The 27,765-nt window shown below is 35.9% G+C and overlaps 3 protein-coding genes and 1 long non-coding RNA gene across 5 annotated transcripts; 1 reads left to right on the forward strand and 3 right to left on the reverse strand.

Moving 5' to 3' along the window:
- Positions 1-7,174: 7,174 nt before the first annotated feature.
- Positions 7,175-13,415, forward strand: LOC114516532 (arachidonate 5-lipoxygenase-like). Its single transcript, XM_028536056.1, has 16 exons — positions 7,175-7,545; positions 7,830-7,944; positions 8,040-8,084; positions 8,325-8,456; positions 8,539-8,636; positions 8,725-8,857; positions 8,952-9,050; positions 9,352-9,448; positions 9,832-9,949; positions 10,152-10,244; positions 10,503-10,563; positions 10,934-11,039; positions 11,153-11,235; positions 12,026-12,199; positions 12,535-12,698; positions 13,121-13,415. Exons 1-16 carry the CDS (start codon positions 7,235-7,237, stop codon positions 13,233-13,235), a joined length of 1,944 nt encoding a protein of 647 aa, XP_028391857.1. The 5' UTR covers positions 7,175-7,234; the 3' UTR covers positions 13,236-13,415.
- A 541-nt stretch (positions 13,416-13,956) lies between these two features.
- On the reverse strand, positions 13,957-18,707 carry LOC114518317 (transmembrane protein 106B-like). The gene is made up of 7 exons (XM_028538297.1): positions 18,327-18,707; positions 17,075-17,135; positions 16,323-16,479; positions 15,834-15,983; positions 15,645-15,703; positions 15,042-15,080; positions 13,957-14,625 (listed from the first exon to the last, which is right to left on the reverse strand). The coding sequence occupies exons 1-7, from the start codon at positions 18,652-18,654 to the stop codon at positions 14,529-14,531; spliced, it is 891 nt and encodes a 296-aa protein (XP_028394098.1). The 5' UTR covers positions 18,655-18,707; the 3' UTR covers positions 13,957-14,528.
- Positions 18,708-19,956: 1,249 nt separating this feature from the next.
- LOC114517468 (glutamine amidotransferase-like class 1 domain-containing protein 1) lies at positions 19,957-23,630 on the reverse strand. 2 transcript variants are annotated; one of them, XR_003686397.1, is made up of 9 exons: positions 23,573-23,630; positions 23,060-23,136; positions 22,874-22,979; positions 22,666-22,773; positions 22,348-22,448; positions 22,178-22,271; positions 21,479-21,590; positions 20,255-21,030; positions 19,957-19,977 (listed from the first exon to the last, which is right to left on the reverse strand). XR_003686397.1 is itself a non-coding variant. In XM_028537205.1 (8 exons), the coding sequence occupies exons 1-8, from the start codon at positions 23,619-23,621 to the stop codon at positions 21,009-21,011; spliced, it is 669 nt and encodes a 222-aa protein (XP_028393006.1). In that variant the 3' UTR covers positions 20,165-21,008. The 2 variants fall into 2 exon arrangements, 1 of the variants encoding a protein (XP_028393006.1); XM_028537205.1 differs by lacking the exon at positions 19,957-19,977 and having other exon boundaries at positions 20,165-21,030; positions 23,573-23,621.
- A 261-nt stretch (positions 23,631-23,891) lies between these two features.
- On the reverse strand, positions 23,892-26,514 carry LOC114519020. Its single transcript, XR_003686541.1, has 3 exons — positions 26,452-26,514; positions 25,032-25,247; positions 23,892-24,112 (listed from the first exon to the last, which is right to left on the reverse strand). It is a non-coding gene; the product is annotated as an uncharacterized LOC114519020 (long non-coding RNA).
- Between the last annotated feature and the right edge of the window lie 1,251 nt (positions 26,515-27,765).

The raw sequence follows: 27,765 nt of genomic DNA on the forward strand, positions 1-27,765 counted from the left end.
TTATGGTCACCATCAAATTCACTCATAGCAACGCCCTTAGCAACCTCTGTTTACTCCAAAAAACCCTCTGTTTTCTGGTCATTTCAAAAAATATTTATGTACTAGCCCCCCTCCCCCCTCAGTTACGTTTGTAGCAAACTGCTGACCACCTTTACCGTCAAGAAAGTGAATATTTATATTTTTACCAACGCTCAAAATCGGCATCTGTAAATTTTTGTCACAGAAATTATTGCTTAATTTTACTGATATTTTCGTGGTTTTTTGTTGTATTTCTTCGCAATTTGTGTTGAGATGCCTAAAGATTAAAAATGAAAGAAAAATCGAAAGTTTACGGGCAATTTATACGGTGCTAAACCAGCGAAGAAAGCGTGTGTCGATAATGCAAATGGCCTCATGCACTCAGAAGCGTCTACTTCAAGCAATGATCTCCATAGGTCTGCTTCGGCGAGAAAGATCGACGGCCACATTATTTTAGATGGGAGTAAAGAAAAAACTGTTAATGTTTCGGGCTACAGCTTCATTGACATGTGGTTATTATTCACATTTGTGACTGAGATGTGTTGTAAACAATGTGGCGACTCAACTCTTGTTCTCGAAGACAGCACACATGAAAGGAAAGCATGTGAATCCCATCTCAGAGTACGATGTCAAAGTTGTGGGTGGGTACAAAAATTACACACTTCTAAGTCTTCTAAGATGCAGGAATACGCTTTTGATTCGAATAGAAGATTTGTATATTCAATGCATTATGCATAGTCTTGGTAAAGGCCATACAGCGGCTAAACGATTTTGCACCCTAATGAACATGCCACCTCCCCCTCAGCCTACTGCATACAGGGCTTGTAACATTGCAATAGCAAAAGCACCAAAGACAGTGGCTGTGAAAACAATGAATGATGCTGCCAATGAGTTAAGGAATCAGTCAAAGGAAATCAACCAGTGTGCTGTTTCTTGTGATGGTACATGGTAAAGACGGGGCCATTCTTCCCTGAATGGGTGTGTGACAATGCTGTCAATGGAGAGTGGGTAGTGCCTTGATGTCCATGTTTTGAGTAAAGTGTGTCATGGTTGTCAGTGAGAGAATAGAAAGGGAAGTTGATGTGGGAAAGAAAGCTACAAAGAAAGCAAAGCATGTTGGTAAGTGTAAGGTGAATCACATGGGCTCATGAGAAAGATCAACAAAGAGCGGGTTGCAAAAGCGGACTTTAAGTCAAAAGAAGAGAACAAGAAGAAAAGAAAGGTGTTGTGTGGCTTGCAAAAGAAGAAAAGTGATAAGCAGAAACAAGAGGAGGGTACTTTGTAGAAACCAGGAGGATTGTGAGAAATTTACGATACAATTGATGTCGATGACACCAATTTAAACCTTGTCAACTATAACAGTAAATCTAAAATCCTGTTTTTCTCAGTTTCCAATTTCCGCTCATTTTGCCTTACTTAAAACACAATATCTAATAAGGTATTTATGCTATTGGGTTGAAACTTTCACAACTACTAGTTCTTATCATTCTCTAGGAGGTGAACTAGAATGATGTTGGTTGGTCACATTCTCTTGCGGCAATCACCTGTTGTGTAATTTGATACTTTCATGCCAACAGATTAATTAATATTTTGGCCACAGCTTTTGCAGTAGCCAAATAATTCTAGTTCACCTCCTAGATATTCATCTTGGTAATATAATGAAAGTTTTTTGAAGCCTTTATAGTCAATAGTTTTTAAAAAATCGTGTTTTGAAATATACCCCATTTACTCTGTCGATGGGCGGATATCTTTGTTACCATGGCAACAACTTTGACTTAAGTTATGTTTTTAGTGATAACTTGTAGTATACAACAGTTTAACATCATAAAACCTTCACTTTGTTGAAGAATGTGAAAAAAGTTTTGTTTTGTGTAAGACCACCTCAAAGTTGAACACTCTAATTAATCACATGCATGTATATTATGTACCAAAAAAACCATGCAATATTACTATTATCCTGCTTGGCATTTGAGGAAGGTTTTCAAAACTTGAAAACTTTTTTTATTGCAACTCTACTCTAATCATTACAACTTACTATTAAATCACACATATTATATAGAAATTAGGACGAACATAAATGTAACCTTTATAGCATACTTTCTAATAGTTATTGATGATTTATTTTCAACGGCTCTAGCTTGCCAATAATCATCAGTGTTTCCACTCAATTGGGCAAAACACAATCCAATGGAGATTTTTCGTAATATATTAATACACTCTAAATTGATTGGATTCTGATTAGATTATTTAGATTACAGCTAAACAGCACGTGAAGAATGGATCGCAACTGATTGGCAACCTCACAAATTCCTACTATCGTTCGCTCTCAAACGCTTGTCTCACAATGAACTCGAGTTTATTATTCTCTCCGATTACACTAACACCTTTTCCAGCAGACAGTTTTGCGAAATATAAGAGAAAACATACTCCGAAAATAAACATCTTGTAAACCCAAGATATGAGTTGTTAAAAACAAGACACAATATTCAAGGTGATATTTCGACTCTATTTCGACTTTGAAATAGAGTCGAAATATCACCTTGAATATTGTGTCTTGTTTTTAACAACTCATATCTTGGGTTTACAAGATGTTTATTTTCGGAGTATGTTTTCTCTTATATTACACTAACACCTATAACCAAAATAATCGAATAATAATAACCAAAATAATCAAACCTATTGCAAACAGTCTAATCCAGTCAGGATCAAGGGCCTCCCATTTCCAATTTTCTAGCTTGTTTCTAATGTCAGCATCAAGAGCCTCCCGTTCTTCTACTATTTGCAGTGTGTAATCTTTGGGTGCGTTAGTTTGTTTCCACAGGTCACTCCAGTCGTCTGGTGTCATTTCCGAGAATTCGATACGTTCATGTCTCATAAGATTCTTTAATCCCTCTTCTGCATTCTTAATATGTTCATTTTGCTTCGGCTGATTGAAATTCTTTTTCCAACCTGCTTTTAAGAGATGAGTGGGCTTTATGCGTAGTGTTACATTAGGCAGGCGTTATCAATTTCGTCAAAAAGTCACAGCAACTGTAATCGTTAATTGTTCCTTGAGTATCGGAAGTGGATTTATGACAAGGTTGCATTGTGATGTACATAGTTATTACACCTTTCGCCGTCTTGGGTAGTGAGCCATTTTTTATTTGATTTTCCACATCATGTTTGAAATACTCTTCTGCGTGAACCTTATATTGATAACAGTTTGTGTACCTTTTAAAATACGTGGATTTTCCTTCGATATTATATTTCACCAAAGCAACCGCCGTTTTTGGATTATTGTAAGCATTAGTTTTGCCCTGAATCTGACAATTTTCCCAATCCAAACAAAACATATGTATTATCTTCCCTTCAGGTACGTGATAGAATGCGCCACAGAACTCGCTAACGGATGTACGACTGCCATCGTTCTCTGCTATCGTTTTTATATGTTCGCTGTCCTTATAAGCTGAAAACTTAGTATCACATTTTTTATGGTTAAACTTATACTTCTCGTTAAGCGCAGCACACATAGCTACCGCTTACTTTGCATAGATATATTCCTAAGACGTGCTTAAAATATTAGACTGTCCTTGGTTATGGTAGGGTTATGGCGTCCGTCCTCAGTAGTTATGACCACTTAAAAAATTAATTGTTTTAACATGTTATCTTTTTATGCAAATTGCGACATTCGCAAGACACGTAACTGTAATCTCATATGTCGTAATTCATCGGCGATGTTCTACCATCCTTAGTCATTGACCACTGAAGTAAATTCTTTCTTAAATAAATTATTTCACTTAAGTAAATTCTTTCTTTATGCTTTGTTTACCGGCAATAAACATAGCCGATGAATGGCGATATATGAGAACCAGGCCTTAGCAAATATAATCACACACGTTTCATATTACAAGTAAACGAGGCAATATTAACTCAAATAATGCGCGGTTTCAAGATATAAAATATGAGTACCAACAAGCTCAAACTTAACAATGGTAAAACTAAATTACTTGTAATACAAGCTTCTCATCGACCATTACCTCCATTACAGAGCATTTACTTTGGAATTAATCGAATCCAGTGGCGTAGCCAGCTTGACGATTTTGTTATTATCATTATTCATTTCTTTAGAAATTAATTGTTTTCACAGTCAATGAACACCAAAATATTAGCATAGCATGACTATATATTGTCGGGCTGGCTACGCCACTGATCGAATCAAAACGATCTGCGAAGAAAATTGGTGTACGTTGCACACTATGTCTGTGAAAAAACAGGTGAATGCCATCTGTAAGAAAGCTTTCTACCAACTAAGAAATATAGCATCAATAAAAAAGTTTTTATCGCAACGACATTGTGAAACCTTTATCCACGCTTTTGTGACGTCATCATTAGATTATTGTAATTCACTTTTGAATGGTCTGCCACAATATCAAATGAAGAAATTACAACATGTTCAAAATGCTGCGGCTCCTCTCCTTACTGCTACTAGACTGAAAACGTGAGCATATAACACCAATACAAAAGGAACTCCATTGGCTTCCAATAAAGGAAAGAATTGACTTTAATACTTACGTTCAAGGTACTAAGTGGAACGGCACCAAAATATTCAGTATCGGACATTTTAACTCCATATCAGCGAACAGGGCTTTAAGATCAACGAATAAAGGACATTTAGTAGTACCAAATATTGATCTTAAAAGATATGGGAGAAAAGCTTTCTCTGCTGCTGCACTAATGTTGTGGGATGCTCTACCAGATGATATTAGGAATGCAACTTCTATAACTATTTTTAAAAATTGATTAAAGACTTTCTTATTCAGACGTGTATATAGTTCTTATGAAACATAATATTATTAGATGTTAGACTTAAGTAGTAAATGGCGCTATATAATATAAATGATTAAATATTATTATCATTATATTATACAAAATATTGAATTTCAGTCGTTAATTTTGAGGGGACAATCATAGATATTGACAGAAATGTTGAGTTTGGTGCAGAAATGGTCATGACAAGTTTAGATTGAATTTCGGTAAGTGCGATAAAACATGGCAATTATTTACGCATATACAAACATTATTATAAGACTGCATGGTATAATTGAAGATTCATTTTCTTCTCGGATTATTTGCCATTATGCCCGATCGCACGTTATGTACTAAGCAATTGTGAGCTTAAGCAAGCAACTCAAAGAGCATACTAAAGCGCATGCTGTCCGCAGAAAATTTTCCGTTCCGAGGGCTAGGAAATTTTTCCGGTGTGTAAATGCAGTCTTAGAAACATGCCATTTACTTAATAGTAAGACCCAAATTAGGAATTGCCAGAAATGCAACTCAGGTCATCAGACTGGATACGACCTCCTGCCTCTGGCACCCTCTGCGATTCCGGTGCATGCAGTGATGAGTGATCGTACGGTAAACTACGAATGAAGAACGTTCGCTCTAGATTTGAAACCTTCATCTGTTTTAGCAACCTTTACATGGAGCCATTGATCAGTAGATAGATCTTAGACGTCTATTATTCATGGCCTGCCAAACTTTTATTATTGCAACAGCTTCATTTGTTCAAGATTCAGCTCTCTAGGCAAAAATATTAGCAACTAAATAAAAGAAATTCCATTGCTCTAGCCTTAAAACCTGCTTGGTTATTGTGTTTATGAAAGTCGTCTATTTTCCATCATTGGGCCACTGCGTTCTCTGTTCTCTCGACTTTTTTTATAGTACAGTGACTGTGTCATCGTCGCCTTCTATGTTTACGGCCCCCATACGCTCTGGTAGTTCATCCTCCCCGCCAAGGCCGAACATTTTTTAATATCAGTCAAGTCTATCAGTCTAAGGCCAGCAACTGTAATCTTTGGTCGTTCCTTTAGTACCGGAACCTCGCAGCAAGCTTTCGAATTCGTCATTGCGTGAGTGAAAATTAAAGAGCATGGAAATCACAGAGTCAAAACCGAGTAACGAGTTTTACAATTCTTATGGTTGTACCTAAACTCTTCGCTAGGCTCGGCAAACATAAATTATGACAAATATCGATGACTTTCTTTGCATCTACTGTTAATACGACACGTGTATAAGAACACTCTGTTTTTGCCTGCGCGTCTATAAAATTATAAAGAACAAAGGTGTGCTTGACAAAATATGCTTGTGTTGCATATTTACACTGAATACAAAAATTGCTGTGTGTTACACGACCCCTATTCTTTGTATCTTTCAGCGGAATCGTCGGGGCCGTAAGGGGGAATAACCCAATAACGTATACTAGATTAGAACCACAACAACAACTTCTTCGTTTTATAGAAATGTATTAAAAGCTGTGCCTCCGGCTCGTGCTGTTGCCTCTCACACTAACTGCAACTAATATGACTAATCACTATTCACCGCTTCCTAGTGTCAAGTGTCTAACAATTAAGCATTGTTCATTGTTCCACAATGTTTCAGTGTTCCACAATGTTTCATTGTTTAGTTGTGCAACGCCCGTGCATATACAATATATCTCAGTCATATTGCTTATATAACATGTGACTACTCACTCATTACGTTTCAGCTAAATTGATGTGAACGGATAAAAGCAAATTCAATTTTAGGCTCACGTTTAACTGTTATATTTTGAGAAAGTGCATGTTCAACCTGTTTCCAAATGCCTTTTGGATAAAAAATCCAGAAGGTACAACAGGCTAACATCATTTCTGTTTTCTAATAGACAGAAAAGTTTAGCATGTTTACATTATCTCACCAGCTCTATACCAGTTGTTTTAACGAATAGTATTACGTCTGCCTGTTTTGTTTACAACTGAAAATAACAAAAACATGCAAAGCAAATTTTCATACAAATATCAATGGTGAAAGATCCATCAATTGCATTATTAAAATACGTTGGATTTTTTCTCGCATATTTCGCGGGAAAGGGGCGGTTGAATACTGCAAGTTACTGGGCAAAGAAACAGAGGAATTTCAAATAGGGTTGGTAAATAGCCGAGTATATGATGTACATAGCCATTCCTCAACCATTTATTTTTGTAGAGACATTGTCAATGAATATATGAGGCAAAGAAATTTAAAACTGATTTTTGAAGATTCGCATGTCCCCAAACTACATGGGCGCCCGAATCATTTATAACGGTCTTGTACTATGTATAATAATTATGTACTAATTCTTATTTCTAGCAAATCAATGGGAAATAGCAACGTTGCGAACAATGGCTATGAAATCAAAACAAAAACAGGAGACAAAAAAGGCATGGGAACGGATGTTCAAATATACATCACCCTTATAAGTGAAGATGGTCGGAGGTCTCATGATCTCTATTTAGATTGTAAATGGAGGAATGACTTCGAGGCTGGGGCAATTGATACATTCACGTTTGGTGACGCTGTTCCCGATATCGGCCCGATCTTGAAAGTTGAGATTCACCGATATTCAACATTTACATCATCGGAATGGTTCATGGAGTGGGTGGAAATCACTAATCACTATCGACCAGAAGACAAACCTGACATCTTTCCGTTTCAGCGTTGGGTTAGATCTGGTGTTCGTTTAACAATTTGTAGGTATGATGCCGAAAAACGCAATTCAGGAGAGAGTTGATGCAGTAGTTTTTTTCGATATAGATTTGTATCCAGTCGTTCCCCTTCGGATAAACCTTGATATAGTTACACGAACTAAATCCGATGTTTCGTAAAATTGTAAAATTGGAACGATTTTACCATGACGCAATCGTGTACTGTTTTACATAGTTGTTATTTTGCACAAATATCGCTATTATCAGCAAGACAGAATGATCACAACTAATTATTTTATTATTAGTGTATTGCAGTGATTGCTTTGTATTTAGGTACGATAGTGTTCTACCTCAGTATTCTGAGTCTCCAGGACAACGCCAATGCGAGTTAGAAAGGAAAAGAAAACATTACGTCTTGATTGAAAAGAAACCCGGGATGCCAAAACAGGTAATTAGGTTGTTGTTGCGCGCATTTGAGTAAAAAGTTAGTAAGAAAAAAATAGGTATCATAGCGTAAACACAAACGCTCTTCTCATTTCCAAGGTTTCCAATCTACCTGAAGATGAAAACTTTAGCAACTCATACAAGGTATTAAATTTTTAAAGTACATAAAGTACATAGGGCCTCCCAGAGGAGGGGGAGATGAACTGGTTATGGTACAATATAAGAAGTGAAGAAACACCGCCATGCATTGGGGAGAGGGGTTCCCAGAACTGATTGATATTTGCTTTCTCCCCAAAACGTTTTCCCAAAGTCCTTGAGTTCAACTTTTAAGCATGCTGAAGACGTGAGTAAAAAAACCCTGTTGATTTTAATTCTCATTTCTAGTGGGACATAATATCAGTTCGGTCAGGTTTAATCATTCGCTGGAAATTGAAAAAATTGCTTTCTGGCGGATGGGAATCAATACAAGATGTTAATAATATCTATGATGGATGTTTTGCATTTCCAAAACCTTATGTATGTACATTTTGTCGTTTCTGTTTATACCACGCTTGAATGGTATAAAAAACTGTAACTATGCATTTGATTTCTTTCAAAGGGCAAGGATATGTGGAGGCAAGATAACAATTTTGGTCGCCAGAGGCTACAAGGCTGCAATACCATCTCCATTTGTCGTTGTACAGAAATACCTGAAACGTATGTTGCATGGTTTTTCTGCACAGCATGCAATTGGTAATCGAAGAAGATTTAAGAAATTACAGCTGTATTGTGCTGCGTTTTCTAGTTTTGGCGTTACATCAGAAATGGTGGAACACTTCCTGGAGGGCCTAACTCTTGAAGAGGCAATGGATGATAAGAAAATTTACATCGTGGACCATTCGTTTTTGAAGGATATCCAGTGCACTGATAATAGAAAGGTTTGTAGCATATGCATACCGGGCTCAGTTACTCAAGAATATGTAGATATAACAAACTCTAAACAAACATTTATTACTTCATACACATATCTAGGTAGTGGCACCAATGGCACTTTTTCACGTAGATTCAAGAGGACAACTGATGCCGATTGCAATTCAATTGTTTCCAAACTCTGACACCAAACAACACCCGGTAAAATAGTAACTTTGCAAAAATCATGTGCAGATAAATAATACTGTATGCAATGTTTGCATTCTAACGCTTCTAAAGTTCCTAAAGCCTTTAGACCTGGTTAAAACTAGCTCCTAAGAATCGGGGATCTATTGTATTATTTTCTATTAAGTGCTAACGTTATAGCATCATTTGGCTCATTTAAAATTTCAAATGTTACATCAAAAAGTCGAATTTTTAGATTTTTTATGCCTCTTACTAGGCCTCCTTTAAAAGAAGATCAATATTTTATGCTTATATTCCTAACAACGTAATTTTACAGGTATTTTTACCCAATGATCCGAAAGGTGTTTGGACGTTGGCAAAAATATATTTCAACAATGCTGACTCTGCATTTCATCAGTCGTGTGCACATTTAGGTAAGATCATACATCCAGAAAAAAGGAAAACAGGCCTCTCTAACTAACAAGTTAACTAACAACACGACCTCTCTAACTAACAAGTTAACTAACAACACGACCTCTCTAACTAACAAGTTAACTAACAACACGAAAAACGCTTTTAAACAGGCCTCTCTAACTAACAAGTTAACTAACAACACGAAAAACGCTCGACGTATCGATCATTATAGCACGCGGAACATTAGAGTAATAGAGTTATACCAGGTTGTCTGTGCTTGTCTACAGGCAGGATCGAGTAACCTCTATAGCGCAGCTGACGTCTTTCGGGTGCTGAATATAGGCTTAATTAAGGTCCTTCGTCGAATCTGCTGACGAAGGCCTCTTTGCTTGAAACTTTTCAGCTTTTACTCATCTTATAATGGAAGGAATTGCTGTGGTAACAAACAGAGAGTTGTCGCAATCACATCCAATATTTCGTTTAATCGCTCCACATTTTTTGTTCCTTCTTGCAATAAACAGGTATATGCCATTTGTCCGTCCTTATAAGTTTACACACTATGTTATACATGTTGTATAATAGTGGTTACAATGGTTAATTTAACTGGTATTTTGAGCGTAAACTACAACAGACAGCTAAAATTGGGTTCACACGCAGAAGGTAAGGGACTGTATTATTTCATCGGTCTTCTCCATACCAACACATCATTTTCGTACCTTGCAGTCGAGCTCTTGCAAAACTGGTCCAACCAGGAGGTTGGGTTGACACGTGCATGACTGTTGGAGCTGTTGGAATGATGAATATCATAAAGACCAAGTAAGCATAGATTTTATATGGCTTCTTGCTTCTCAGGTTTCGAGCTAGTGAAGCTTTGTTTTCAATTCTTTACCGTTCCAGCGGTCGAGTTCAATAATGCCCTAAACCGTTGTTGTAAGTTGGCTTAAACCACTGACCTATAGTATAGAAAATGTATCTGGTATAGCAGAGCATGGCTAAAATTAAATAATAATCTTTACAGAATAGGTTTACTTCTTTATAAACAGCAAATGATCCTCAAATGACTTTTAACTTCAGGTTTGCTGCTTGGAGAATGAATGTCGATGGCTGGCTCCCTAGGGATTTAAAGAAGAGAGGGGTAGTGATATATACAGTTAGATGCAAAGATGTTGCCTTGGGGGTGTTATCTAACCTTCGTACCATTACAATTGTATTCTCGTGAACCACAATTAGATGCAAAATAAACTTCCTAGAATTTAATTTAGAAATGATTTCTTGAGATATTCTTATCCCATCATGAAAAAGTATATATTTTACCTGTGTAGGCCAAGTAATTTCTTTTCCACATCATGAAAACATCGTTTGATTTTTATGCACTTTTTGTGAATCAACAATTCTGAAATTTTCACAACTAATTATTTTATTTAGGATTTTTTCCAGATGAGCTTAATTAAATAACAAGTACGTGTGGCTCCACAATCACCATAATTTTGCCTTCCTGATTTTAGGTGGATGATGAAGAAGCTCTTCCTTACTACCCTTACAGAGATGACGCCCTTTTGGTTCATAACGCGATCAAAAAATACGTTAAAGAAATAGTGAATGCACATTATGGTATGTCTTCATCGTCTATCAGATCATGTATTGTAACTAGAAAGACACAGAATGAAACAGCATCAATAAACATGCAGCGATTGAACGAACTAATATTAATTATATTCACTTAGACAAACCAGAGAAGCTATCAAATGATTATGAAATTCAAAACTGGGCAAACAAGCTGGTTGACGAGGAGGGCCTTGGTCTAAAGGTAAAATTTTTCAACTTGAATAAGATGTTAACGATTGGGACCCTATATTTTTCGATTTATTAAATTATCTATATATTTACATCTTCATAAGCTAAACATGTAGGTATGTCTTAGATATTTGTAAATGATTCCTGACATTAGCGTTTTCTCGAAGAAATTGAAGGTTGCAGAAAGAACGGTTGGTGATTAAAAAATTCTCGGCACCATATGCAACCACCGCGTATATGCATGCCAATAGCAATATAACTAATAGCATTTCTTTAATCCTATATAGATCATGTACGCGTGAATGTCGTGATATCTGCAAAATTTTTACTTTGACAATTTTCCAAGTGTTGGGGAAAACAAAAACGAATTATTTGCCTGTTTAATTTCGGATTCAGTTTTTCGATTTTATTACATAAAGAAATAGATAACATTGGACCGTTGTCTGTTCAGTTATAGATACATGGCATGACGTCATTTTTTATACGTTACGTCATACCGTGTATCTATAATGTGAATAGACAACGGTTCAATGTTATCTATTTGTTAAATAGAAACATTGTGAGAATAAAAAATTCAACTTGGTATTACCTTACGAAAAGTCGCGGCTCTGATGTCGTACATTTCGTGATATGGTCATTCCTTTTCCATAGCAAAAATACCCCTTGTGGTGTATAATACGTACATTGCCTTTTTCAAAATTGATCATTATTTCCACTGAAGCCACTCGCCAAGCTACATAAAATTAGCTATGACATCCACCTCCACCTCGCAATCAACTTAAGGCGATACGGTTCTTTTGAAGGGCGTTCCAGGAAATGGAAAATTCATGAGCAATAAACATCTCACCAAAGTTTTAACGTCAGTCATCTTCATGGCAAGTGTCAGCCACGCGGCGGCCAACTTCTCTCAGTACGATGACTACGCATTTCCAGCCAATTATCCAGCGTTTTTACGAGGACAACCGCCAGAGGATAAGGTATACGTGATATCACGTCAGCGAGTTTTTTTGTCGTTCTTGTTCTTGTCGTTTTGTCGAGTTGCTGATTTCCTCTGTGATACTCGAACTAATACAACATGATTTGACAACATTCGAGGCCAAATTAAAAAGAGACTCGCAGAGCGTGACAATGCTAAATTATATGATTTGGGATTTTGGGTAGTAAGTAAAATTCCCTTAGTCTGTGGCCCGCTTACCCTGCAATTTACTTCAGTTAATCACCTTCACCGAGCGGGTGGTTTAAAACATACCATGAATTAAAATAGTAGCAATTTAAAATTAATGCTCAAACGGAAAGGTTTTTATTTCTAAAGAACGACGTTTCGGATGAAGAAATATTACAGCATTTACCAGACAAGGAAATGACCCTGAGCATAGCAGCCATTACGAAACTACTGAGTGATCGTGGAACAAATAACCTGGGCTGCTTCGAGAAGAAATATATGTTTGACCCAATTGGGGAGGAAGCACACTCGAGGTACAGGCCGATTTATTTATTTGGTTAATTTGGAAAAACTTTACAATTATTAAAATATACCACACCGTAGAGGTACACCTTCTGCCTCGTACCCAGGCGCTTTTGATCTTTTTGGACGCTGTTAACGTTGCTCATTCTCGCAAACTTCCCACGCAAGCCACGCGCAAAAGCGAAAAGCCACGCTCATTATTCGATGATGACGTAATTTCTATACACGCCATGCGATCTTGCAACATAATTGATTTTAAAAAGACAAAGCAACTCAAAAACGTGTTGTTCGAACACTTATTTCATCAGCGGAGATGTTAATGGCAACATTGCGGCGAATCGCTAGGCCACGTTTAACACATTGGCATTGCGTTGACGCACTATGAATAAACTTACTGTACATCCAGGTTTTGTTTGGTTTTTTTCTCATCTAGATTTGTCACGAAATTAGACGAAATCAGCGAAATAATTGCAAAACGCAACGAAACACGACCGGAAAAGTATCCTTACTTAGACCCCAAGGAAGTCCCAAATGCCATCAGTATTTGATTCAGACAACAGCAAGAATATATGCCGACATCGAACATAATCATATATGATATGGTACAGCTATATCATTCTAACGCGACATTACAACAGTATATGAATTATGTGCATCTTTGCTGCTCGATTCAAACAGCGTAATTTTTTATTTTCTTTGTTCAATAAATTTATATTGATGTCAAACCAGTAAACTATATTAATATGTCAAACAGTTTCTGTGTACATGACACGCAAGAGTTCTTGGTGAAAACTCCAACAATGATATAGAAACTGATCAGTTTGCTAGTGTAAAGAACATATTTGCAGGTTCTTTCTTAGTAGAAATCACAAATTATGCAAAGTTAAGACTTTTTTAAATTGGTTTAGCATGAGAACAAAGCTAGGAAAATTCTTCATATGGAAACACGAAGTTTCCCACGAATTACCACAAGGTACAGGATTGAGAGAATTGACCGCTCCCCTAGTTTTAACTGCTTTTCTATCACTATTTCAAGTTTTTAGTTCAAAACCTTTAAAACAAAACTGTTTATCTACATAGTATATACATGCATATATCTAATATAATAATAAGAACTTACTGACTGAGAGTGAGGTCTGTACGGTAAAATATCAAACCGAGGTCGTGCCGTATTGACCGAGCGATGTCAATACGGCACGACCTCGGTTTGATATTTTACCGTACAGACCGAACAATCGAAGTCAGTAAGTTATTTATTATATGACTTAATTTGGGAAAACCATGAACACGAATAATAATTCATTTCCATTACATCCGGTCAATAAAAATTGAGCGTATTGCCCGTGGGCAATATGGGAAAATCCCGCCTCGTCAGCAGCCAATCAAATTGCAGGATTTACAAAAACAAAAAAAACTAGTCATATAATAATAGTGGTATAATGTTGAGCTTGTAGAAATTCAAAAGACCCTTGGATAAGATTGTTTTCAACATTTTCTATATTTATATTAACATCTTATGCGATGCAAAAAAGACAGTGTAAAAATCAAAACTTCCGTATTGTTTCATAATGTTTCGCTATGCTGAACTGAAGATTAACACATGGGGTTGCAGGAATATCGCGTGATTAGACGTGAAACCCTGCGTGGAACGGTTTATCCGCGTGTAACATTAGAAAATTTGCAGAAAGGTCGGTATGCTTATAAATGGAAATGTTTCATTTTGGAAATTTTTTGTATAAAATACTCTGCATCTAATTTTATGATCGTCTACCAGAATGACAATAATAATTCCAGCAATTCGTCGATATAGAGAAGATAATTGTAGCTATAGAATTTACGTACTAGAAAGTGGAGCCATTGTAGTAACACGGAAAATATGTCTGCTTTGTGGATGATATCATTTCAGTGTGGAAGAGGAAAGATGATTCAATTTGGGTACTGAAAAACGAAAATTTATGCTAATTATTCTCAGCGAGTTAAGTAAAAATCAAAGGTGCATGATTCATATATAATATTTTTGGCACCAAATTGATATTTTGAGTATTTTGCCTCAGCCAGATAAGGAACGTAAATTCATCGAATTAAAGATTTATATACAAAGATTATTAATTAAGACGTCGTTTTCCTGCTCTAGTTGCACTTAGCAATTTTTAAAATTAAGCGCATGCGCAAGTTTATGCTAATGTCTGATGAAAACCTATAGACGGTTAAACATAGCGATAGCTTTCACAAAACACCGCTTATCCTGAATTTAATTCACTTGAAATTTTATATAGTCATGTTTTATTACCACATTTATCAAGGATTGGCATCTATATCATTTGGTCATGCATGAGAAAGAGTACTGTACTTACCTAATATCTAGTAAGAGAAAACCATACATACACAATAATCTAAAAAAGATAAATAATACTTCAATAAATACAATAAAAAGAGGTGCATGGGCCAATGAATGGACCATTCCTCTATTAAACTAATTTGAAAACAATACACATCATGCAATATTAACTTCAGTAATTTTGGAAAGCTATACATCCCAGAACCTATATATAGTTCAACATTTAGTTTCTGTTAAGGAAATGGTCAATTTTTAAACGTTTATTATATTGTTTATTTGCGGTAATATTCGAAAGTTTTTAAAAGACGGTATATATGTTTATAAAACAAATGCTTCACACTGGAAATTTCTTCGATAAAATATTCTGTATCTAATTGTTCGATCGTCAACCAGAATGATCATTGACATTGGTGGAACTAATCATTGATGATCATTGATTGGGTTTATCATACATTTCGGAATCGGAGTTTGCTATAATTACTCCTAAATGCGGTATTTGCATCGCGGGAGCAAGAGGCTGGTTTTCATATAGGCAAGGATATGAAATGAGAAACGAACGAATCTCGTGCCCCCCCCCCCCCTCACAAGAAGCATGCATAGATTATAACGATATCCATACTTCAATACAGCCATGCCAGAAGTATCTCGCTTGTACGTTGTATTTACGTAAACGTCAAACTATAGAAATAAAAAAGAAACCTCGTCGTGTTTTCTTGCGACCCTTCACAACTCGTGAGTATAAAAACTGTACGCACTCGCCAACCATGCGTGCAGTAATCTCCTGTGTATAATTTATGTGGACACTTACATCTGTAGAAGAACGCATATCAACACTCTTTGTTTCAAATTTATGAATGGGATTAGGCCCAGCAACTTGTAACTTCTGGAATGACACGCTGAGTGATATCGACGTCAAATCCACGTATACAAAATTTTTGTTGTCAACAACATAGTGGTTCTGCACATATTAAATGCATGAAGTTAAAACACATTTCCTATACACGAATTGAACAAAGCAATTTGATTCTTTTTTAGGTTTCAGGAATTCCTTTAAACGAATGGTAAAATGCTACAAAGCTAAAATTTTTTGGCACACACATTCCAGCTTTTAAGTGTTTGCAGCATTACACAGGATGCCTTGTGCATACATCGATTAAAGACCAACAATGAACAAAATTTAAAACAAAATTTTGGGGTTGAAACTGAGGAGCGAGTCACACAGAAAACCTCAGTCTGTTTTTGTTCACATTTTAGAAAAAAAGTAAAAATGAACTGATAAAAGAGGAAAGTCATTCACCTTTAGTAAAATATAAGCATCGCCTGAAGTTGGAAATGAAGAGTTATATCCAACAACTGATTGAAGCCGTAATGTCGGACTTCGTGGAAAAAGAAAAAATATGGTGACTCCGCATATCAAAATCGTTAGACAGACAGCAATGGCGATCTTTAATTTCCTGGAAGCACAAAAATCCAAATAATGTAATTTAAGACATGTACATATTAATTAATAAATTGTGTGTAAAAAATAAGTCAATAGCTTTGAGAAAACGATTTCGCGGCATATCTTAACTCATGAAACAATTTGACTGACTGTGAAACATTTAAGAAATAGAAAACATTTCTTCCTGTGTTTATATACAGTTTTAGTATACACCCGACTATTGTCTATTACAAATCCTACATTCTGATTGGCTACTCAACCATTGTCTATTCGTGATGGTGAACGTTTGGGAGAAATTCGCTCGCGCGACCGTATAAAATTGAATTAATTAAATCATTTTTCGGTGTAATTGCGGTGTATCGATTATTTTCTCGAAATTATTATATCTAGGTACAGGGTATATACTAAAACAATTAGACAATTGTTAAATAGAAACACGCTTCTCGACCAATCAGCACGCGCGTACTCTAAATGTTATATTACAATTAGATATTTTAACTTAGTATTTTAACTTAGATATTTTAGATTAGTTAACTTTTAACTATAATTACGTATAATTACGTATTTCTGAGCTAAGTAGGCGAAAGTATTGAAGTTGCTAAACTTACGTTCTTTTTGGCTTTAAACGTTCATCTTTCACAGGAATTAGAGCCACCAAAGAACTGTCATCTAAATTCAAAAATTAAATTACTTTTGTTTAACGCACGGAAATTGTTACCTTTTTGGCAGGAATGTGGTAACAATTTCTGTACGTTAAACAAAAGTATACAAATTTGCAAAATTTGCAAGGCTATATTTTCTGCATTTTACGGCATTTCTCAGCCAAACTTTGCATTTACACTAATTTTGGTACGCTCTTTTCAGCTGTGGTGATAATTGATTGGTTTATCTTGCAAAGATCAAAAAGTAATCTATAATGCAAAAGGTGTAATCTAATGAACCAAAACTGAAACATTTTACAGTGCATGAATTGACCTTGGAAAGAGATAATAATTGCGTTATTATAAAGATGTGTTCAATAACTTGAAATTGATGTTATGGCTGAGCCAGGGAATTAATAGTCTCACTAATGTGATGTCATGCTTTAAAGTCAATTTGACCCCAGAAACAGCTTTGTATAAAACAAAATTGTCATCAGTACTATATACATATTTTATTTTTATTAAAAATTTTTATTTTGAAGCAAATGGTAAACGGTTTGTTCCATGTATGAAATTATTTCATATTTGTAGTAATTAAGAATAATTTGAAACTATCAATCAACAATGTATTTGCAACCATTTTTCATCAACACCTATAAGCCTGTCATAAGATGATATGGATATCGCTCAGATCTCACATTATTTGTCCTGGAATCACAAAACAGACATAGAACAACAAACAACTTTCCACAAACAACTCTTTAGTGAGTAAGTAAATTAGCTTTTAGGTACACCATGTAAGTATTAAATACTCATGTAAGTACTAAATCATGACAAACGTGCAATTTAAGTGACATGTAGATGTGTAGTCAGGTAATTGCACTGATGGAGGCCAGGGTTAACAGGCCGAAAGCTTTGCAGTATTAAACACTTACGTGGTGACGGTGGTGTACCTACAACTTAATTTACTTATTGATGTCACCATGCAAATTTAATATTATAACTCTTTAATGGTAACATTGTTCTAATAATTTTGGCTGCCAAAAATGTTGGGGGGGGGGATTTAAAGCACGGTCCACTCACAGCAAAGGGCTCTAGCTTGCAAAGTAGCACTTCATGCTCGGGTGATATAGCTCTTATACACGTTTCACCTACTTTTATTAATAACTGAACGCTAAAAGCAGTTGAGTCAGGCTCAGTCAGCCTGTATTCACAATACCTGCATAAATTGTCCCTGTCCCTTTGCAAGTTGGGCAAGTCAATGTTTTTTCATCTGTCAGTAAGCTTTCATCCTCATCCTCTCTATCCATTTGTCTATTATATCTGCCATTAGGGTTTACTATTGGTGCTACATCACTAATATCTGAATTTATATTAATTGGTGATGCCAAATTAATGTTCTTATTTTGCCGGCCTCGACCAGATGGCCGCATGCTTCTGTCTCTTATTTCTTCATATTTTGATATATCTTCAGTTTCGGACCTATTATAATTCTCAATACCGTCGTCGAGAAAACTTGTTTCAGGATTTGTAGCCATCAACAACATGCATTTAATTTACAAGTAAATCAAATAACGAAGTAGTTAAGTACCCCCGTGTATGTTATCTAAACAAATAACAGTCAAGGGGGATGACTGGGATACGAGAACCCAATTCTTACATGAAGTATGCAGCTTCAATTCAAGATGGCGGCTTTTTCTTGCAGATTTGTACCTAAGTTCAACTATGGACGTTTAAAATACGTAAGCTTTAAATTTATTTTTTCTCTATGGTTTAAAAACCGTCAAAAACTGAAATAGGTCGAAATTTTTTTGAATAAGTACAGAAAATGAGTTGGGTTGCTACTTGCTAGCCGCTTTGCCTTTGGCAGGCGCCAGGCGGCAGCTTTGCAGTTTGCTCTGCCTTCTTGATTTTTAATAACGGTGGGTGGGTTAACGTTCGAAGTTCCCTTAGCCAAAGAGCACAATTCTTCACAAGAACACGAAAACATATTGTAACTGATAAAATTCTCTGCAGATAGATGCATATACCTTTTAGTTTTATCGTTTAGATGAACACCCTGGGATGGTGGCAGGCTTCACGGTTCTTTTCAAGTCTTCCCAAAGAAAGTCAGCATGTTGCACCTAAATACGATTTTGTGGATAAATACGACTTTGCAATCTATGCCCGTGGTCCTGGCAGACTCAAGGCTAAAACCATAGAAGCGGCAAGGATATCTATTGTGCGAAAGACCAAAACACGTCAACTGTGGAAGGTGGAAGCCACAACACCTGTGACAAAGAAACCACTTGGAAGTCGTATGGGGAAAGGGCAGGGCAAAATTGATCATTATGAGGCAGTAGTGAAAGAAGGACAAGTCATATTTCAATTCAACAGTGATAATGAAACAAAAGCTAGTGAAGCTTTCAGAATGGTGACTTTCTTACTGCCCATGAAACTTTATTTTAGAAAGCGACCTCCTGTCAACAAGATATTGTGGACAAAATTCTAGTTCAAGGAGTTTCTATATAGATGTTCTATACAAATTACCCATGAGAAATACAAATAAAATAGGAATGTTGATTGTGGGCCTAAAACATTCCACTTTGTTGCTGTTCATCACCCTATCTTCTATACATAAGTTGATTGATTCACTTCACTCTACTCTTTTTCTTAATTCTCATGCTCATAAATATTCATATTCAGAAAGTAATAAATCATATATATCAACAGAAGAAATAAAATGATCTACAAAGTGTGGGGAATACAAATTGTTGCACGACAATAAAGTCCTATACAGATGGGCAAGTTGTCCATGACAAGTTTTCTTGACCAGCTCACTTGCTTCTGTGTATGACGAACAAGTTTTCCTTGACAAGTTTTATTTGCTCCTGTGTACATGAAAAAAAAACCAAATTTTTCTTGACACGTTTTACGCTACTATAAAGTATGAGTATATTTAATGATGATATGAGCCATGATAAAATGAGAAAAACTTCAAGAACCTGCTTGATTGGCTCGAAGATTGTTGCCATGTTTCCTACTGCGCAATTCCTTGGCAAGTTTTCCTTAACGGCCCTAGCTTTTGTCAAGGAAAACTTGCCCTTCTGTACTGGGCTTAAGATCAAAGTAAAAAAAATTCATTGTGTATTTGCTATATTATTTTACCCTCAAAAGTATTCTCTCCTCTTGAATGCAAAAACAAGAGTTGACGAGGCCGGTTCTTTCTGTTTGCTTCATTTGGATAGTGGACACTCCTTTAGTTATTTGTGACACATTGGCCCTCTATAGTTAAATACCAAGCCATAAGTGCTAGCATGTCGCATTGTGTTGCACTTTACCTGATTCTTTGCAAAAGGCAGTACCTAATCTCTGCCTCCTCGATTCTCTTGCTTTGACCTGAAATAACATCACCATAATATGCCAGCAAACATTGTTTATCTGGCAGAGTTACCTAGAAAAGCTAAATTGTAACAGACAAGAATAGCAATGCTCCACTTAAATTTACATGATTTTTAAATTAATGAGTTGCATTGTTGCAAAATCCATATAATATACTATTTTACATATTGCTAAAATTAATCTATACTTTTTCAATTTATTTTTTTGTTTTCGTTTCAATTTGTAGTTTTGGTTGTATTCCTAGTTTATACCCAGTAAATAGACTTTAGAAGAACAAATTCATTATCCATGCTGTAATTGATATAGACTAGATTTCTTTCAAGTCTATCTTGCATTGTCTTTGCATACGAATCAACTGTAGTGTAAATAAGATAGCTTTGAATTGTAATAGCATACAAATCTGACGATTCAACGTAATTCAACATCGCATGATTTCGTTTCTATCCCCAAATGCGGTTACTAATTGTTCACTTTTAGGTTTTGTTTTAGTCGAGCATTTAACTTGCATATCATGACTGTATCACGACTTTGCTTTTCCATGTCTGAAACAAATACAACAGAAAGTCTGAAATAGCCGCATAAATTGCACACATAATGCCAAACCAGAATTCTAGATGATAAAGGATAGGCAAGGGTGAATGTCTGCGTGCCTGAAAGGGTGCGGATGAAAATTTGCAGGAAAGGTGAATGAGTGGAATGAAGGAGAGTTGAACGTAGAACGTGAAACAAATAAAAGAATGTCTTAAGAATCGATTAAGAATGTAAAACACATTGCATCATCATTTGGTTGAAATTGTTAAAAATGCAGGTACCGCGCTGCTGTGGTTGAAATAGTCAGAAGAACATGTGTTTTCTTGTTTGCGAAAATAAATGCAGTTTCTCAATAATAGGTGTATCATTTTAGAACTGCTTTATAGAAGAGATTGGATATTTTCTATTCAGAATAATCGAGAGTTTATCAATGCCATGAGACATTTTCTTTGTTTCTACCTTGCATTGCATAATAATATGAGGTTTTGTACAGCACAAAGCGTTGACTGGTCATTCTGCCCCGTTATAACATGACGGTCCATAACCACGTGAACGGCATCACATTCGCTGGCTGAAATATAAATGAATGCGTTGCAGGAGGCAAGGATGAATTTCCTTTTCTAAAGACGACCCTCATGATATAAATATCAACTTTGGGCCCGCCGCTCGCACAAAGATTGAGATTTCGCAGCTGTAACGTTAGTGCAAGATACGAAACAAAGTCGAAATAGTTTGCTAAAGTTTAGAATTGAAATAGTTTGCTAAAGTTTAGAACCTCGCTCGCAGTTTAGTCCTAAAACACCCACCGGATGATAAAAACCTCACTCTCAGACATTTCAAACTTTGTATTTGTAAATCTATTTTAAACAACAGACGTTTTGAAAAAAATTTGTGGAAATTTGTAAAAGACGTAAAATTTAATTTTGCCGCCAAAATTGAGCGGGCCGCAGCGTTCAAGAATCACTAGTGGTCCGCAATGCAGTTTACTGGCCGGTAGGAACCAACCAAAATTAATGCTCTATTTTGTACGATTTTCCACTGGTCCGGCTTCCCGTACAAGAAATAAAACTATCGCAGTAAGATCAACACATTATTTTGAACTAGTTGTGACAAAGAAGCCTTCATAAGTAACCGTAAAGACATAACCAGCCATCTCACCACTGTATGTTCCGCCATGATCCTTTATGTAATCTTCAGGAATTATGTTCAGGGTGTTAAAATTCTCCGTTTTGACCATTTCAAACAAAGAAGGCTAAATTGAAAACCAAAATTTCAATTGTTGACTGTATAGTCACATTAACGGTCGGTGGAACGTTTAGGAAACCTACGGCAGTCAATGAATAACTCTTGAAACTCCACGAAGACTTGTTGTTTTCGTTCTTCGCTGCGAATAACGCAGCGACGCCATACCCAACAGCACAAATTGGCTCTAAAGAAACAAGCTTGTGAATATTGTGAGAAAATTGTGTGAAAATCTCGTAACCAGAACATAGAGGCCACCACAACCTTTCGCGTTGAAATATAAGGTTGCATGCACTTTTAATTGGTTTAAAGTACTGCTGTTAAATTTTTCATATTGAAATTTAATTAGATTTTAAACTAACAAGGAAACTTACTGCCCAGGAAATGATGAGAAAGATACTTACTTTTTTGTTCAATGAAACGGTTCAACAACGCTGCCAAAACCTCGTTCTCAGCTAAATCGTTTAAAGCGCCAGGAGAACTCGGAATAAGCATGGCAGAGAACCTAGAGGCTGAGAAAAGTGGTAAAAATTCCTTCTTATTATAATAATCAACTGGTCATAGAAGGCACTAACAGGTTGATTTATTGAGTCACTGGCTTGTGTGACAAACCTTGAATATTTTCCAGTTTACCAGGCACTGATATTGTCTTTGTTCTAAAGTCATTGATCCATCTCTTGCTACTCTCATCTGATCGGATAAACTCAATTTGTCGACCCTGGTAGTGGGTACACATATACATATGTTATATAAGATATACATGATATTAATATGACTAACAGGAAGACTAAAAATTACCTGAGGTGTGACAATTTGGACATTAAAAGTTGAGTTTGTGAGAGTGAATGCATGAATAAACGAAGATGCAGACACACCTAAAGAGAAACACACTACTTGATTACATTTTTTAAAATATATCCATGTATCTAGTAAAAGCATTGGACCCAAAATATCCCACAATTCTTAAAAAAACGACCAATTTCCACCATTGTTTCCAACATGTTACATGTTTAAAAATTGATTTCTAATTTTTGAAACTTGAAGTATAAATCTTGAGATTGACTTTGATAAAATATATTCCAAGAGTTGAAAAATTACGATATTACTGGATAGACCCCTAAAAAGGAACCTGTCAACGTCGACTTTCCTGATAAAGACGGGAGAAGGACGGGGTAACCTACACACACTCCCAATTAAAGGATACAATATTATAAAGTGGTTATTTTCATATCTATAAATATACGTGTCGCTGCAAAACGAGTTATTGTTTGTCACTACTTGTAAAAGATGCAAAAGTAAATGCAAGCTCACCTTCTGGTGAAGAGCTACAAACTATCAAACAACTGGGTTTAGACGCCATTTTGAAATAGAATATTAATTTTTGGAAACGTCATGTAAGATAGTACGAAATGTGTCACAGTGTGTGACACACACTGAGTGGTGACATATAACGAAGAGGGGGCATTGTGAGATCAAAACGTTTAGAAAGAATTATAGAAAATGCTGCAAAAGTTGATCGTGTTCACAACTAGATGATACAGAGGCTTACCGCCAGTGAGAAGATTTAGACGATAAAAGTTGCGTGTTTGCAGCATTATGTAACCATGCTAACAAAAATAAAAAACACCAGTCCTTTTAACGCACTCTTTTATTTTTCATGTCATGATTTTAACATATTAGACTAATCATGTTTTGTTAGACTAATCGCAATGCTGCTGATAAATTCTTCGGACAATTTTAAAGAGAACAATTAGTATAGCATTCGTCGACGAACTGATAACATTTGCTGTCTTTCGAACAACCCTTCGCCTGACCATCACGTCTCCTCGTGTAGCACCACGCCCCGCTCGTCTAAATAAAAAATGTGATATAAAGTATAATTTTCCTAGCTCTTCAGTTGTTTTTTAATGTTGTAATATACTTTTGTACCATGTGACACTCCATCCAGCTGGTTAAAGTGATGCTGGATAGTTGTTAGCGGTTTTCGTGCAAATCACCCATTTGATACACTGTAAATTGTCTCCTATAGAGCCAGATTTCGTGGATACATAATTTTGGCCGAATTCTTTGCAATAATAATTGCCAGAGTAATTTAAAGCCAGCCTGAATTGATGGATACTCGTAATAATCGTACTATTTCGACCATGCTAACGATTTAAAATGTCGCATGATTTAAATTTTTCCATACGCGTACGAGCTTAAAAATTGTGACGTACGAGCCTCACAAATTCATGGAATGATTTTAGTATTACAGCTCATAAGTACAAATAGCCCGACCTATTCCTAATTTTGTACAATATACGTCTGGGTGGAAATATATAGTTCAGTATTCTGACCCAATCAACCTCATACCTTGGGATTTTTTTGAAAAAGAAGAGAAAAGTTCTGGCATCGTCGGGTTTCCAAAACCATGAATTGTGGGATAAATTAATACGACGCAGATACGCGAACCAGCACAATAAGAAATTCGCTTATTATCGGTAGTGCTGAAGGACGAACTGTAAATAAACAGCTGCTTGTTCGCACCTGTTTATATCTGACAAACAAAGACGGAAGTCATTTTGTTTGAAGCTTCAATTTGAAACTTCTATCTGCGCATGAAATGTGGTAAAACAACGTCTTTTGTCTTTCGCCCGGGCCTTCGTCAGGAGTTATATGGAAATTGAGAACGTATATATCTTCAGCGTATCTGATTATACAATCACGTTTAATTGGCTTAGGGCTGGCTGATTGATCGTACATGACGTAATTTATTATCTTGAATACTAACCCAGCTTGCACCACAATAAGACCAACATTTTCCATCGTCCAAATATGTGTGTCTTCTGTCACATCCGAATAGCAATTCACGTCCATTAACGGTTTTGGACAAGGTTGACCATTCCCCTCTTTTATTCATATCTTCATCAAATTCCGCTGGCTTGGCTGCAACATATGCAGCCATTACAAGGGTTGTTGCAAATAGAAGAAGTTTCATAACAGAATCCTGAATAAAGTTATAATACGTCAGTCCACACTCTTTCCTGCAGGAGGAAAGCTTTTTGCAGGTATTATTCCGTTTTCTCCCCAAGGTTACATGTCAACAAGGTGGGGGGTGGGAGGAATGCGGTATCTGATGTACATCACTAGCTAGATGATAATGCTAGGTAATGCTAATTTAAAAGACACACATACAGGGGTCATCCTAAGGCCTCCCATTTTCCAAAATGGGCAGTTCTAATTGAAGAATGGGTAGTTCTAAATCCTAAAATGGGCAGTTCTAAAAATTAAGTTTTGGAAAGAGAATATTGAATTCCCAAACATTAAGGGGTCTAAAAAAACGCGATATTTATTAGACTGATCATCTACAAAACAAATAAACAATATTAATTAAAGTCTCTCGGTTTCAAGTAATTTATCCTGTTCTAAAGTTCAAAATATTCTTTTCTTTTAGACTATTCTATTCAAAATATTCTATAGCTAGCTTGTTTGTTAACTTCTCTGTTTCTATTACATAATACTTCATGTAACTTTTGCCAAACAAATTCTTCATTCTGAGACCTTCGTTTATTTACCTATATTTGTCATCGCAGTTTTTGTTTTTGTTTTTTTCATGGATTTTGAAATAGATAGTTTTCTAGAAAGGAAATAGGAAATATCCATGAAGGGCTAGGTGACTTTAGTAACTTCCCAGCTTAATTCTGATTTCACAAAATGTGCCATTAAAATTTTTTTTGGAAACCTAATTTTCTCCCAAAAAGGGTTCTCAGAATGCTTAAATTGCCATTTAAGAGATCTCAAATTTCAAATATTTTCGCCGGAATGGTAAATTCCACACACGCCCAGTGGGCTTGTGCCTACAACACATACTGGATTTTGAGGCAGCGATGAGATGGGCAGTACTAAATTTTTCTTAGGATGACCCCTGACACACAATGTCCATCAACCTTATCAACCTATAAAATCTATATGAAATTATGGAGGAAGGCTGATCCTAGAAACCCACAAAGAAATGGAAGGAAACTGGCCGCCCCGGAGCATCAACCCAAACATACAACCCCTTGGCTTTTAGCAGCCTACAGTTCTTCGCACTCAGTAGGAGTACTATAATCTTGATGAACTTCATTAAGAAATTGACCAAAAGATACGTGAATATATCAGTGACAGTTAATACAACTTAGCTAGTACCAACATATATTCAAAATACTTACGAAATTTGTCGCCTGGTAAGTTCCTTTATATTCTGGTGTCTCTGTTGTATACTCACTCAAAAGCAGTCGGAAGAATTTATACCGTTACATGGATCGAAATTAAAATTAAAGTAAATCATTGGAATATGGTGGAATAGCACAGCTGACAGCTGATACAAGCATGATCAATATTTTCCTAACATTAATTTCTTGCCAAAACTACCATAGAATTTCATGGACGGTTTCAATAACTCCAAATTCAAAAGGTAATTAACTTTAAATAAATAAAGCTTTGAAGACGACTGTTTTTATATGCAATTCGGCCAGAGAATATATATCATATTGGTTTTGTTGGTGATACAACCTAAGTAGCTAAGAGATTTTTTTGCACGTAACACCTCTGGGCTATCTATAGGTTACAACCAATATACGTTGCAGTTAATTCGAACAGGAAAACAGTACAGTGTATCATAAACAGAAAGCTGGTTTCCCCAAAGAGCTGACTTGTGGTTCGTGCATAAGTAATCTTGTGAAGTGAAGAATACTTAGATCGAAAAATACCCAGCCGACCAATAAGTCATGATGAAAGGTTTATATTATAACTGTTTATCTAGAAAGTTTTGCGTTATTAGAGTTTTTGGCAAGTAATATATTTTTATTAGCTTGTTCATAAGCAAATATTGACTCTATAGAAGCTGTGTTGTTCAATAATTTGCAATGTTTTCTTCAGATCAATTTAATATTGCTGAATTGCGATAGCACATAATTAGAAAGACTCCATTAGCTACTTTTGATATAAGTATAGCTGTATAGCTGTAGGATGGAACTCGACTTACATTCGAGCAAAGAATTCAATAGGCAGTGTGCAGTGGTACGCTTTACTTCCATTATATTTGTGTAACTGCATGTTTTGGCAAGAACCATGCATGATTGCATGCATGCATGCATGCATGCACCGTTCGATACTTGATATCAATCAAAATTTATAGGCTTTCATTAAAGTTGACCTTGCAAATGGTTTCATTTGTATTAAAATTGATATTACTAAAAAAGTTCGCAGATGAAAGCATTTATAACCATATAGTATTCATATAGCAGTTCCATTGCTATAATCAGTCACATTGCATGCAATCACTTATTAAAGCAGTCACATTGTATTCGACACCGCGGAAACTTAGACTTCAAACTTGGTGAGAAAAAAGATTTATAAATATTCAAGAAAATATTTCTTGCAAAAAAGATTTGAAGCTTGCACACGATAAAAACGAATCGTCTGAATTAATAATAACCTTGTGTACACTTTAAACCTCAAAATGGCCATTTCACAGCGGTCAG

This window comes from Dendronephthya gigantea, unplaced genomic scaffold, assembly GCF_004324835.1.
Source record: "Dendronephthya gigantea isolate DGI-Jeju-01 unplaced genomic scaffold, DenGig_1.0 000000F, whole genome shotgun sequence".
In the NCBI taxonomy this organism is placed as follows: Eukaryota; Metazoa; Cnidaria; class Anthozoa; order Malacalcyonacea; family Nephtheidae; genus Dendronephthya; species Dendronephthya gigantea.